The sequence below is a fragment of the Peromyscus leucopus genome, chromosome 1, assembly GCF_004664715.2.
Source record: "Peromyscus leucopus breed LL Stock chromosome 1, UCI_PerLeu_2.1, whole genome shotgun sequence".
Taxonomy (NCBI): Eukaryota; Metazoa; Chordata; class Mammalia; order Rodentia; family Cricetidae; genus Peromyscus; species Peromyscus leucopus.
Genome location: NC_051063.1, coordinates 183,746,611 through 183,761,673, shown reverse-complemented (window position 1 = coordinate 183,761,673; position 15,063 = coordinate 183,746,611). Strand labels below are relative to the sequence as shown.

The window sequence follows — 15,063 nt, the reverse complement described above, 5'->3', positions numbered from 1 at the left end:
TCTCTTTCTTTGTTGCATCTTTGTGTGGTTTGGGTATCAGGGTAATTGTACCCTCATAAAAAGAGTTTGGTAGTGTTCCTTCTGTTTCTATTGTATGGAACAATTTGAGGAGTATTGATATTAGCTTTTCTAAAAAGAATTTGGCAATGTTCCTTCTGTTTCTACTGTGTGGAACAATTTGAAGAGTATTGGTATTAGCTCTTCTTTGAGATTCTGATAGAATTCTGTGCTGAAACCATGTGGCCCTGGGCTTTTTTTCTTTTTTTTTTGGATGGAAGACTTAATGACTGCCTCTTAGGGGTAGTAAGTTTATTTAAATTATTTATTTGGTCTTGATTTAATTTTGGTATATGGCACCTTTTGAGAAAATTGTCCATTTCTTTTAGATTTTCCAATTTTGTGGAGTACAGGTTTTTGAAGTATGACCTGATGATTCTCTGATTTCCTCGTTGTCAGTTGTTAAGCCTCCCTTTTCATTTCTGATTTTGTTAATTTCTATGTTCTCTTTCTTCCTTTTGGTTAGTTTGGGTAAGGGTTTGTCTATCTTGTTGATTTCCCAAAGGACCAACTCTGTTTATTGATTATTTGTATTGTTCTCTTTGTTTCTATTCTATTTATTTCAGCCCTGAGTTTCATAATATCCTGGCTTCTCTTCTTCCTGGGTGAGTTTGCTTCTTTTTGTTCTAGAGCTTTCAGGTGTGCTGTTAAGTCACTAGTGTGAGATTTCTCCACATTCTTTATGTAGATACTTAGTGCTATGAATTTTCCCCTTAGCACTGCTTTCATTGTGTCCCATAAGTTTAGGTATGTTGTGCATTCATTTTCATTGAATTCTAGGAGGTCTTTAATTTCTTTATTTCTTCCTTGACCCAGTGGTGATTCAATTGAGTGTTGTTCAGTTTCCATGTGTTTAAGGCTTTCTGTAGTTTGTGTTGAATCCTAACTTTATCCCATGGTTATCCAATAAGATACATGAGATAATTCTGATTCTTTTGTATATGTTGAGATTTGCTTTGTGACCGAGTATGTGGTCAGTTTTAGAGAAGGTTCCATGAGGTTTTGAGAAGAAGGTATATTCTTTTGTGTTTGGGTGAAATGTTCTGTAGATGTCTGTTCAGTCCATTTGAGTCATGACGTCTGTTAGCTCTCTTATTTCTCTGTTAAGTTTCAGTCTGGCAGACATGTCCAGTGGTGAAGTGGGGTTTGATGTGTGATTTAAGTTTTGGTAATGTTTCTTTTACAAATGTGGGCGCTCTTGTATTTGGGACATAAACATTCAGGATTGAGATTTCATCTTGTCGGATTTTCCCTGTGATAAATATGTAATGTCCTTCCCGATCTCTTTTGATTGATTCTAGTTTGAAGTCTATTTTATTAGATATTAGGATAGCTACACCAGCTTGCTTCTTAGGTCCCTTTGATTGGAAAATCTTTTCCCAACCCTTTATTCCGAGGTAGTGCCTGTCTTTGAAGTTGAGGTATGCAGAAGGATGGATCCTGTTTTTGTATCCATTCTGTTAGCCTGTGTCTTTTTATAGGTAAATTTAGTCAATTGATATTAAGAGATATTAATAACAAGTGATTGTTAACTCCTGTCATTTTTGGTGGTAGTGTGTGTGTTTCCCTTCTTTGGGTTTTGCTGGTGTGAGATTATCTATTGCCTGTGTTTTCGTGGGTGCAGCTAACTTCCTTATGTTGGAGGTTTCCTTCTAGTACTTTCTGTAGGGCTGGATTTGTGGATAGGTACTGTTTAGATCTGGTTTTGTCATGGATTATCTTGTTTTCTCTGTCTGTGGTGATTAAAGTTTTGCTTAGTATAGTAGTCTGAGCTGGCATACATGGTCTCTTAGTGTCTGCAAAACATATATCCAGGACCTTCTGACTTTCAGAGTCTCCATTGAGAAGTCAGGTGTCATTCTTATAGATCTGCCTTTATATGTTACTTGGCCTTTTTCTTTTGCAGCTCTTAATATTCTTTCTTTATTCTGTATGTTTAGTGGTTTGATTATTATGTTACAAGGGGACTTTTTTGGGATTCCAGTCTATTTGGTGTTCTGTAAGCTGTACCTTCATAGGCATATTCTTCTTTAGGTTGGGGAAGTTTTCTTCTATGATTTTGTTGAATATATTTTCTGTGTCTTTGAGCTGGAATACTTCTCCTTCTATCTCTATTATTCTTGGGTTTGGTCTTTTCATGGTGTCCCAGATTTCCTGGATGTTTTGTGTTAAGAATTTGTTGGATTTAACATTTTCTTTGACTGATGAATTTATTTCCTCTATCATACCTTCAACATCTAAGATTCTCTCTTCCATCTCTTGTATTTTGTTGGTTATGCTTGCATCTGTAGTTCCTGTTCATTTACTCAGATTTTTCATTTCCAGATTTCCCTCGGCTTGTGTTTTCTTTATTGCCTCTATTTCAGTTTTCAAGTCTTGAACTGTTTCCTTCACCTCTTTCCTGCTTTTTCTTAGTTATCTTGTCTGTCTTTATGGGATTTATTGATTTCTTCTAATTTTTTATTTGTCTTTTCCTTGATTTCTTTAAGTGAATTTTTCATTTCCTCTTTACGGGCTTCTAAAGTTATTTTAAGTTCATTTTCTTCTGTTTCATCTGCGTTGGGATGTTCAGATCTTGCTGTTGTAGGACCACTGGGATCTGGTGGTAACATATTGCCCTTTATGTTGTTGCCTTTATTCTTACACTGCCCTTTACCCATCTAGGTTTGGGATAGTTATAGGTGCAGGTATTGATTCTTGTGATGTCTTTGTTGGATGGGTTTTTTGTTCCTTTATTGTGTGTTTCCTTTATTGTCTTTTTGGCCTGAATGGCCAAGGGTTCTGGTGGTTGTCTGGTCCTCAGATCCAGTAGGCTTGTCTCAGCTGAGGTTTGTGGGCATTTGGGTGCCTAAATGCAGCGTATTCTCCAGTTCTTCTGGCTTGTGTGGTCTTTACTTGTGCTTATGGAGTCTGTTCTTCCTCCTGGTGTGGGTTGTGCCCCTGCCAGTGGAGACTCTTCTTTTGTCTGGTGTAGATGGAGCTGGTGCCTATAGGGGCTGCTGTTCTTCCAACTGGTATGGGCGGCCCTTCTGCCTATAGGACCTGATATTCTTCCAGCTGGTGTAGGTGGTGCTTGTACAGGGGCTGCTCATGTTGTGGGGGATGGTTGGCCAAGGGGAGGATGATGGGGTCGGTGGGTTTAGGCAGCAGAGTGGGTTGTAGAGGTTACAGAGTGCAGCCACCTATGGCCGGTTGCTGGGAACTGCTTCAGTCCCCAATTCTTTCAAAAATTCTTTTGTATATTCTTTGAGCATCTTATACATGCATCTATTAATTATATCTCCCTGCCACCTGACCTTCCCAATCCCCAGATACTCCCTAGCATGTCCTCCTTTCTTCCATGTTTTGCTTTGTCTGCTGTAAACCGCTGAGTCCTTTTTAGTGTTGCCCTGCTAGAATATTGACTGATCTTGTTGGCTTGACCTTATTCAGGTGGCCATGACTGCAGTGAATTCACGAGTGTAGTGACCACACCCCTCCACATCCTGACTCTTAACATTCTCTCCACCCCCTTCGCCACAATGTCTTCTGAGCCTTGGGGAGCCAGACTTCTTGTTTATTTGATCTTGCTGGCTTTGTGGTGAAATTTTCCGTTACTTTCTTTAACTCCTCATTTTACCGGAATGTAATTCCAGTGTACTATTCTCCTCATTGTAGTTATGGTAGTTGTTACCAGATATGAAACACCTGCAGGATGACAGAAGTTCCCCAGCATTCATGGAGTAGCATGTGCTTCACAATTCATAATTGCCCAGACTTGAGAAAGGTAAAGTGGCCCTAGGTTGTATGTTGAGTGGTACATCCAGCAAGGGCTGGATGGGTACTCCAAAACCAAACACATTGATATTTTGACAAATATATTATATATTTGTAATTTAACATATAATACTATAATATAGCATAGCTAGTCTTCTGTCTTGATCACTTTTCCATCAGTTGTGGTCAAATACTCTGACAGAAGCAACTTAAGGGAGAACGGTTCTTAGTCACTCACTGTTCCACTGCTGCGAAGAGACACCATGAGCAAGGCAGCTCGTAAAGAAAGCCTGCCTTCCTTCCTTCCTTCCTTCCTTCCTTCCTTCCTTCCTTCCTTCCTTCCTTCCTTCCTTCCTTCCTTCCTCCCTTCCTCCCTCCCTCCCTCCCTCCCTCCCTCCCTTCCTTCCTTTCTTCCTTCCTTCCTTCCTTCCTGCCTTCCTGCCTTCCTTCCTTCCTTCCTCCCCCCTCCCTCCCTCCCTCCCTCCCTCCCTCCCTCCCTCCTTCTCTCTCTCTCTCTCTCTCTCTCTCTCTCTCTCTCTCTCTCTCTTTTTGTTTTTTGAGACAGGGTATCTCTGTGTATCCCTGGCTGTCCTGGAACTCATTCTGTATGTATATCAGGCTGGCCTCAAACTCAGAGATCCACTTTCTTCTGCCTCCTGAGTGCTAGGATTAATAGTGTGTGCCACCAAGCCTGGCATAAAAGAAAGCATTTAATTGGAGGCTTGCTTACCGTTTTAGAGGATTAGTCCCTGATCATCATGGCAGAAAGCAAACAGGCATTAAACTGGTGCAGTAGCTGAGCATTTTCCATCCTGATCTGCCAGCATCAGGCACAGAGAGAAAGACAGCCTGGTGTGGGTTCTTGAAACCTCAGAATCCATGTCCAGTGACACACTTCTTCTAAAAAGGCATCACCAACTCCAACAAGGCCACAAACTGGTGACTAAGCATTCAAATAGATGAACCTTTTGGGGTCATTCTCATTCAAACAGCCACAAAAGGGTTCATTTTTGGTTTACATTCTGAGGGTAAAGTTCATCACGGTGAAGTCTAGCAGCTTGCAGCAGCAGCGACAGCCAGGAAGTTATGAATGCTTGTGCTCATCTAGTGTAGCCAGGACCTCACCACATGGAATGGTGTCACCCACTGTTACCTAACACTATTCAAGGGAGAGGTAGATAACCATCACTCACCCCAGACAGGGAACCAATGACAGACCAACTAAGGATACCACCGAAGTCCAACTTGATAAACCAATGAGTTTTATTGAGGTTATTTGCAGGAATATGGGTGAAAGGTTACCTAGAAGAGCAGAAATGACTCAAAGACGGCTCCATCACCAAAAGTCCACCCCAGAGTGTATTGTGTGACAAAACTTTTCCTGGGGAGACACAACATACACATCTACTCACCCCAAATAGGGATCTAATGACAGATCACAGTATGGATAACACCAAAGTCCAATTTGGTGAACCAATGAGTTTTATTGGGGTTACTTACAAGAATGTGGTCAGGGGTCATTTACAGGAGTAGACATGTCTCAGAGACAGTTGCCTCCCCAAGGCCCACCCCTGCATGAGTGACAGCTCACAAAAGCCAGGAAACTTGAGCATCCCACACGGCCTGCAGACAGCTCAACACCTTGGAGAGTGTCCTTTCCAAGTGACTCTGTTAGTATATTTGTGCTTTTCAGAATTTGACAGTCGAGAATATGTTTTTAGGATTCATAATTTTATAGAGGTATTCACTCAGCTTAAGAGTATAATCCAATTTTTTTTATATAAATTTACAAAGTTTGATGTCACCTTAATCCAGTTTTAGGCGATTTTCATCACACAGGTAACTCTCTTAACCCATCTACAGTTAATTTCTATTTCCACCTTTAATCTCAAGTAACCATTTAACATTTTTGTATAAATATTCCCTTTTATGAACATTTCATGTAGTAAAATATGTTTAACTAATGAACAGTTTATAAAGTTAAATGTATATGGTATAAAATATATCATATATAAAAATGATTTATTCTCTTTCAAACTTCAAACTTTTCTGAATTCCAGTTACTAAATATTTCTGGAAAGCCCTGTCCTACATTTGTTTCTTGTTGCTGTGATTAAATAGATACCTAGAAAAAAAAGCATCTTAAGAGAGAAAGGATTTATTGGTTCACAGTTCTAGGTCACAGTGCATCACTGAGGGAAAGTTAAAGCGGCAGGAACTTGAAGCAAGCAGCCACTTGATATCCACAGTTAAGAGCTGAGCAGTGCACTGATGTCTGCATTGCTCAGCCGGCTTCCTCCTTTCTACTCCACCGGGAACCCTGAGCCCTGGGAATGGTGCTGCCCACAGTGAAGAAAGACGAGTCAGATACTCTCAGATGCCCTTCTTCCAGAGAGTCTGGATTGTGTCACACTGCTGATTAAAAACAGTCATCACAAAGCAGGAAGATCATTGATAAAGAAATCTGTAAAATTGGAGGCCAGCCTGGTCTACAAAGTGAGTTTCAGGACAACCAAGGCTGTCACGCAGAGAAACCCTGTCTCAGAGAACAAACAAAAGTAATTACCACAAAGACCTGAGTATAGTAGTGGGGACTCCGTGTTCTTGTTAACATTGTGTTGTTCTTGTTAACATTGTGTTGTTCTAATCACCGATTATAATGGCTCCTTTTTTATTACACAAGCTTCACTTCTTCAGCACAGAAAAACTAATTCTAACTTCTTGGTGTATTTCAGAATCAGGGTCTAAGTGTGAGACCAAGAAGTTACCACCAAATCCATGGAGCAAATCTGGGCAAAGAGTCCATCAGAAACCAGTTTCTTCACAACAAAAGGTCACCACGGGGAGGACAAAATGTAGCCAAAATTCACTCCTAAGAAAACCCAAGCAAAGACATTCAGGCAAGAAATCTTTAAAGTGTAATAATTGTGGGAAAACCTTTTCTCGAAGTTTGTCTTTTAAACTTCATCAAGACTTTCACACTGGAGAGAGGTCTTATGGATGCAGCAATTGTAGACAAGTTTTCAGACAGATCTTATCCCTCATTCTTCATCAGAGAGTTCACAATCGGAAGAAAAGCTATGAATGTGATAAATGTGGGGGAATTTTTAATAAAAAATTAACTCTGATGATACATAGGAGAACTCACAATGGAAAGGAAAATTTGAACCATGAGAAGGCCCCAGGTTCATGCTCCAGGTCATCTTTCAGTGGCCACCATAATAATCACGTTGTTGAGAGTATCCACCAGTGCAGAAAACATGAGAAAGCCTTCAGCCAGATGTCATCCCTTTTATTTCATAAGAGAATTCACAGTAGAAAGAAAATACAACAATACAATAAATATGGCAGAGGCTTCAAAAAGAAGACAGTCCTTGTGCATAAGAGAATTTGTATTGGAAAGAAAACTCATGAAACTAAGAAGGCCTTAAGTCAGGGTCTCAAGCAGAGAACTCACCATTTAGAAAACCCTTTTACATGTAGGAAATGTGGGAAGTCCTTCAGTAGGATCTTACCCTTAATGCTTCATCAGAGAATTCACACTTCAGGGAAACCCTACAAATGTGGTAAATGCCAGAAAGACTTTAGACGACTTTCCACCCTTATTCTGCACCTAAGAATTCATAAGGGGGAGAAGCAGTTTAAGTGCAATAAATGTGAGAAAGTGTGCAATCGGTATTCATCCCTTATTCAACACCAGAAAATTCATAAAAGAAAAAAGAAACTCATTGAGTGCAAGGAATGTGGAAAAATGTTTTGTGGAATGGAAAACCTTAAAGTACATCTGAACATTCATTCAGAAGAGAAATCTTTCAAATGCAATAAATGTAGTAAAGTCTTTGGCCGCCAGTCATTTCTTATTGAACATCAAAGAATTCATACTGGAGAAAAGCCCTATCAGTGTGAAGAATGTGGGAAAGCATTCAGTCACCGAATATCTCTTACCCGACACAAGCGAATTCACAGTGAAGATAGACCTTATGAATGTGATCAGTGTGGGAAAGCCTTCAGCCAGAGTGCTCACCTTGCACAGCATGAAAGAATTCACACTGGAGAGAAGCCCTATGCATGCAAAATGTGTAAGAAATCCTTTACTCAGCGCATATCCCTCATTCTACATGAAAGAAGTCACACTGGGGAGAAACCCTATGAATGTAATGAATGTGGGAAGGCGTTTAGTAGTGGCTCGGACCTTATACGACATCAGAGAAGTCATTCTTCAGAGAAACCGTATGAATGTAGCAAATGTGGTAAGGCATATAGTCGGAACTCATCTCTGATCCGACATCAGAGCACACATTCAGAGGAAAAATCCTGAAGTTGTTGCTAACTCTGCAAAAGCTAAAAAGGATGTCAAAGAAGTGTTCAGAGGCATGGAGAATGTGTGTAAGTGTTCTTGACTTATAATGATGTATGTCCATAGGTTGAAACATTTAAAACAGAAATATATTTAATATACCTGCCCTACCAAATGTGATCGTTTAGCAGCACAGTATAATGTGGAGTCCCAGTTCACTCTCCTGATTGCATGGCTTCCTGAGGGCTATGACCTGACCTGATACTGCTGCCCAGCATCTCGAGAATTATCTTATTGCTTACTGCTTATCTTCAGCCTAGGGAAGGATCATAATTCCTAGCCTCAGGGATATTGCTTCTGTCCACCGTAATGCTGAAAAATCCTAAATCTGAAATCATTCATTGGAGGGAGAGAACTATCTACCTATAACATGTTTTGTGTCTATGGGGCCATTTTATGATATTCTCCCTTTGAAAGCCAAAGAGCAAAAGTAGCTGGTGGATTTTGAACTGAAGATCTGAAATCAGCTGAGGTGTGCTCAGGATATTGGATTAGGGTTTGTGAATGAAGGTGTTTTTCAGTTCGTATTTTATTTCCAGTGTAGTTTTTAAGGATAATTCACTGGATACATACAAAGAAATGGAACTGCAAAGTCCATTTTTTTTTTTTCTAGATGGTGCTTTGATCCTGAGTTATGGTCCCAGGAAAATGGAGTGTTGAGTCTGTTCTCAGAACTAGAACTCCTGTGTGTAAAAGGACCTAGCAGGCAAAACAATAAACAGGGTGCCTCTTTCTCCTGACAGAAATGTGTTGGAGTGAGAACAAAGAAGAGCTTGTTAAAGATAGTATTCACAGTGGTGTAGAGCAGTAGCCAATACCACACTGCCTCCATGGATGTGAAGATACACTGAGAATCTGTGTGACTAAGACAGGCTTGGGAGTGGGGTGGGAAGGAGATACTGAACAGTGAGGAACTTCAGAGCAGGGAGAAGCTCTTTTTTACTTTTTTTATTTGAAAAAAAAGTCTATATTTATATAAATAAACAGCATTTTTATGTAATAATGCTAATTGGTGTACAAAAAGTAACTATGTGTTTGTGTTTTTATGGCCTGAATATTTGTGTTACCTCAGCTCATATGTTGAAGCCCTAACCCCTCAGTGTGATGGTGCTTGGAAATGAGATTAATAAAGCCATGATGCGGATGGGCCTTTTTGATACGTTTATTGATCGGAGACACCAGAGGGCTTGATCTCTTTCTGTACCATGTGAGAACACAGGCGGCCATCTGCAAACCAAGGAAAGCCCTTATGAGAACCTGACCAGTGTGATGCCCTGACCGTGGATTTCCAGCCTATGGAGGAACTATGAGAACCTAATTTCTCTTTAAGTCACCAACCAGTCTGTGATACTGTGTGTTAGCAGCTCGAGCTGATTAATACCTGGAAGAACTCCTAAGTTAATGTATTGGATGTCTTCCTTTGAGCTGTCCAACCCATTCAATGTATTTTTCTGTCCCTCTTTTATATAAGAAATAAATATATAAGAAATAAAGTCCGAGTTCTTTTGTATAACTAGATTGTATATAATCAGGCTCTTTTGAATGAGTTTTCCTTCTGCAAAAGCTATTTAGGAGAACACCTGTTTCTTAAGAAAAGTTTATAGTGTTTGATCATGGGGATCTGAATTTAACCACAAGTATTGGGGTTTGAATAGGAAATGTGAATGATAGACTCATAATCCACAGCTGGTAGGAGGCTCTGAATAAGGCCTTGCTGGAGGAACTAGATCATGGGGGTGTGGGGGTGTCCTTGGGTACTGTGTCATGTCCCATCCTTTCTTTAAAACAACTTTTTTGAGAATTAAAATTTTTATTTTATGTGTATGAATATATGGTAGCAGATGTAGACTCACAGCCAAACATTAGGCAGAGCTCAGGGAACCCTGCAGAAGAGGGAGAGGAAGGACTGTAGGAGCCAGAGTGGTTGAGGTCACTAGGAGAACATGGCCTACAGAATCGACTAAGCAGGCCACATGGGGGCTCACAGAGACTGAGGCAGCAGTCTTGGGCCTGCATGAATCTGTGCTAGGTCCTCTACATGTTATGGTTGTTTAGCTTAGGGGTTTTGAGGGACCCCAACAGTAGGAGTGGGGGTATCTCTGAGTCTTTTGCCTGCTCTTGGGACCCTTTTCCTCCTGCTGGGTTGCCTTATCCAACCTTGATATGAGGGTTTGTGCCTAGTCTTATTGTAACTTGTTCTGCTGTTTCTGGTTGATGTCCCTGGGAGGCCTGCTCTTTTCTGAAGAGAAATAAAGGAGCAGTGGATCTGGGGGAGACAGAAGGGGGGGAGGGACTTGGAGGAGTGGAAGGGGAAGGGAGGGGAAGCTGCAGTCGAGGTATATGAGAGAAGAATAAAGAATTAAAAATATTTTATATGAATGAATGTTTTGCCTGCCTGTATATATGTGCATTGTGCGTGTGCCTGGTGCTCTTGGAGGCCAGAAGAGGGCATCAGATTCCCTGGACCTGGAGTTATGGTTGTGAGTCACCATGTGGGTGCTGAGAATTGAATCTTCGTAATGACAAGGGCTCTAAACTACTGAGCCGCTTCTCCTCCCCCCTCCCCTTTCAAGTCAACCAATTTATAGTGTTTTGCTGTGGCACCTTAAGCTAATATATTGGGGAGCTTTCACAAGAACCTTCTCGACCCCTCTTTTTTCTGATTACCACATGAGAGCTCTGCCCTGCCTACCCTGCTCACCCTGCTAGGATGGACTAGAACCCAAATAAATCTTACCTCGTTTTGCTCTGGTATTTTGTCTCAGCCATAAAAACTCTAATACAAGTAAGAAAACGACCAACTTGCAGGCGAGGTAAAAGCAGCTGTCATGCTGTTTACAGGTTAAATTTTCATTATGTAAACAAAAATAAGATCACTGCAGCAAATGGGTGAAGAATGGCACGACGGAAGAGGATCAAGGAGAGGCGTGCTTCTCTTTCCCTTTCTACCCCCCTCACCCCTGCCCAAAGCGTTATCTCCTCTCATCTGCCTGGAAGGTTGGTTCCAGATCAGCGGTATATCCCTAAGAGGATGCCATCTGGGATGTGGCTCAGTGGTAGTAGAGCATGTGTATTCCACTCTCTGTGATAAAACACTGACTAAAAGCAACTCCGGAGGAATGACCTTATTTGGCATACACTTCTATGGCATGGTCCATCATCGAGAACTCAGGGCAGGAACTCAGAAGGCGGAAACTGTGGAGGAATGCTGTTTCCTGGCTGGTCCTTAGGACCTTAGCTAGCTACCTCATATACCTCAGGACATCTCGCACAGAGAATGGTGGTGCCTTACCCTCAGACCTCAGTTTCCAGTTAAGACAGTCCTCCACAGACATGCCCACCGTCTGATCTGGGCAGTGCCTCAGCTGAGATTCCAAATGACTCTAGACTGCAAGCCTGATGAATCTGAATTCAATCCCCGGAACTCACATGATGAAAGGGGAAAACCAATTTCTGCAAGTTATTTTTTGGGGGGGATGCTTTGAATTGGGGATATTTTATTATTTTTTTCATTTTTCTTTATTAAGAAATTTTCTACTCACTCCACATACCATCCACAGATCCCCCTCCTTCCTCCTCCCACCCTCTAGCCCTCTCTCACAAGCCACCCCGCATCCCCACATTCCCCAAATCAAGGTCTCCCATGGAAAGTCAGCAGAGCCCAGCACACTGAGCCTAGACAGGTCCAAGCCCCTTCCCACTGCACCAAGGCTGTGCAAGGTGTCACACCACAGGCACCGGAGTCCAGAAGCCTGCCCATGCACCAGGGACAGATCCCGATCCCCCTGCCTGGGTAACCCCCCAATAGTTCTAGCCAAAAAACCATCTTCCATATCCAGAGGGCCTAGTCCAGTCCCATGGGGGCTCCACAGCCACCAGTCCACAGTTCATGGGCATCCACTAGTGTGGCCGGTCATCTCTGCACGTCCTCCCATCATGATCTGTAACCCCATTCTGAGAGTTGGAAACAAGTGGATCTGGGGGGCTTGCTGGTCAGACAGAGTAGTTGAAAAGGTGAGCTCCAGGTTCACTGAGAGACCTCAAAAAATAAAGTAGGGCTGGGCATGGTATATGTATGCCTTGAATCCCAGAACCCAGGAGCAGAAGTGGGGGGATCCTTATGAGTTCAAAACTAGTCTGGACTCCTAAATAAATAGTTCCTAGTCAACAAAAGAAAACAACACAAAGTAGGGGGCTGGAGAGATGGCTCGGTGATTAAGAGCACTTGGTGCTCTTCCCAAGGACCCAGTTTCAGTTCTCAGTACCCATAGAGCAGCTCATATAGCTGCTATTCCAGTTCCGGGGCTCTGACGCCCTCTTCTGGCCTCCAAAGGTACTGGGCATGCATGTGGTGCACAGACAGACATGCCAGCAAAACACCCATGCACATACAAACAGAAACAAGAAGGCTGGGGAGGTAACTCTGGTAGAGCACCTTCCACAAAGTCCTCTCCACCTCAGCTGGATCCCTTGAACCTGTTAAAGTCATATGGTAGCATCCATGTCTGTAATCCCTACTCTTATAAGTACACCCTCATCCATACTCCTGTTAGGAACCCCAATAAAAACTCATTTTGGTGCTGGGCGATGGTGGTGCACATGTCTAATCCCAGCACTCGGGAGGCAGAGGCAGGTGGATCTCTGTGAGTCTGAGGCCAGCCTGGGCTACAGAGCAAGTTCCAGAACAGGCTCCAGAGCTACACAGAGAAACTCTGTCTCCGGGAAAAACAGAACAAAACAAACCCACAAAACTCATTTTGGGACTAGAGACATTCCCAGCATCCTCGTGGTGGTTCAAAACCATGTATAACTCAAGTTCCAGGGAATCTGACACCCTCTTCTGGCTTCCTCAGGCACTAGACATACATCTAGACAAAACATATAAAGTACAAATTTAAAAAACAAAATTAAAAAACACCCCCAAAACCCCATTGATTTACCAAGTTGGACTTTGATGCAATCTTTACTTTGGTCTGTAGTGGGTTCCCTTTCTGGGATAAGTAGACGTGTGTGTGTGTGTGTGTGTGTGTGTGTGTGTGTGTGTGTGTGTGTAACAGTACTAGCTGTTCTGGGACTCACTTTGCAGACCAGGCTGGCCTCGAACTCACAGAGATCCACCTGCCTCTGCCTCCTGAGTGCTGGGATTAAAGGCATGCACCACCACACCCAGCCTATACTTTGCCTTTAAATAGACACCTGTTATCTACATGATGCTGTGTGTGTCTTGTCTGAATTCTTCCTATAGAGATCACATAGACTAGGATGCTGAGAGGAAGCCAGAGCTAGAGCTTTGGTAACAATGTAACATTATTCTTGGTCCAGGGTACAATCTCACCATCATATGGATTTTCATCCTTTGTCAGAAAAAAGTATGTGTGCACATATGCATGTATGTGTGTGGGAAGTATGTGTGCAATAGAGAGGACATGTGTCTGAAAGCTGATGTCAAGTGATCCAATCGCTCACCACTTTTTAAAGATTGCTGTCTACGTGTATGCATGAGGTGAGGGAAACGTGTGCCATGATACACACCTGGAGGTTAGAGGACAGCCCTGGAAAGTAGATTCGCTTCCACCACTTGAATCCGGGTCCTCAGGCTAATGTAGCAGGAGGTATTATGGATAGAACCGTATTGATGGTTGGTCACCTTATGATTTGAGAGTTTCTCACTCATCTTAGAGTTCATCAGTTTAGACTGATGAGTCAACAGGATCTGCCCATCTCTGTTCTTGTGGTGCTGTGGTCATAGACTGGCATACTGCTGTACCAAGCTTTTGAGTGATTGCTGGGAATCTCAACTCAGGTCCCCATGCTTGCATGGAAAGCATTTTCCTGAGCCCTATAAAAAATACTGACTGGCACCGTTGTTCCTAGAATCCAAGGTGACTGCAGCTTTAGGATAATAACCGGGGTCCTCTGGGCACCTTTTATGGTGGTTTTATGAGACTAAGTCTAGAGTCAATGCTTTTTAGCAAGAGGACTTGTAGTACCTGTTATAATCCGAGACACTGGTAACATATTCTTTCCATTTTCCTTATGCACACGAAAAGTTCATTAGTTTTATGGACATCCTCAAAGAATCAGCTTTTGTTTTGATTTTCACTCAGAATTGGTGAGGGGGCAGGTGATGGGGATCAAACCTAGGTAGGGCTTCCCTCATCCATGCTAAGCTGGTATACTCTGTCCTCAAGATATACTCCAAGCCATCTGTTCTTTCTGTAGTTCCCATTCTTTCTTTCAAGAGAGATTTTTGTATGTTATGAGTGTTTTGTCTGCATGTCTATCTGTGCACCATCCAAGGAGCCTCTAAGAGGAAATCAGAAGCCCTGGACCTGGAGTTACAGGTGGTAGTGAGCCACCATGTGGGTGCTGGGAACTGAGTCCAGGTCTACTGTAAGAGCAACAAGTGCTCTTAACCACTGAGCCATCTCTGCAAACCCCTAGTCCATTCTTATGATGTCTTTTGTGAACTGAGTTCCTAAAAAGTGTGCTAGTTTGGTTCAAATTTTGGGCACATTTGGGTTATCTTTCTGTTATATATCGTTTCTAAGATCATTCCATTCTGGCCAGAAAACATTCACAACACTTGAATTCTTTTGAATTAACTGAGATGTAGGGCTGGAGCGAGAACTCAGTGGTTAAGAGCACATCCACACTAGGTGGCTCATCAACAGGTCTAACTTCAGCTCCAGGGGATCCAGAGCCTTCCTCAGGCACTTGCGCGCGCGCGCGCGCGCGCGCACACACACACACACACACACACACACACACACACACACACACACACACACAGAGACAAATGCACGCACACACACGATCTCTTTTAAAAAAATAACTGGAGATGTGTATTAAAGGCTTTAACTGTGGTACACACTGGGTAAGTACTCTAGTTC

The 15,063-nt window shown here is 42.4% G+C and overlaps 2 protein-coding genes across 2 annotated transcripts in view; one reads left to right on the top strand and one right to left on the bottom strand.

Annotated features, from left to right (window-relative positions):
• The window catches only part of LOC119087318 (zinc finger protein 667-like), an 11,649-nt gene extending 1,986 nt beyond the window's left edge, over positions 1-9,663 (top strand). Inside the window, exons 2-3 of the mRNA XM_037202264.1 lie at positions 624-662; positions 6,549-9,663. Coding sequence (XP_037058159.1) covers positions 624-662; positions 6,549-8,131 — 1,622 coding nt within the window. The 3' untranslated portion in view covers positions 8,132-9,663. The remainder of the gene's footprint in view (positions 1-623; positions 663-6,548) is intronic.
• The window catches only part of LOC114685786 (zinc finger protein 667-like), a 185,079-nt gene that overhangs the window by 9,516 nt on the left and 160,500 nt on the right, over positions 1-15,063 (bottom strand).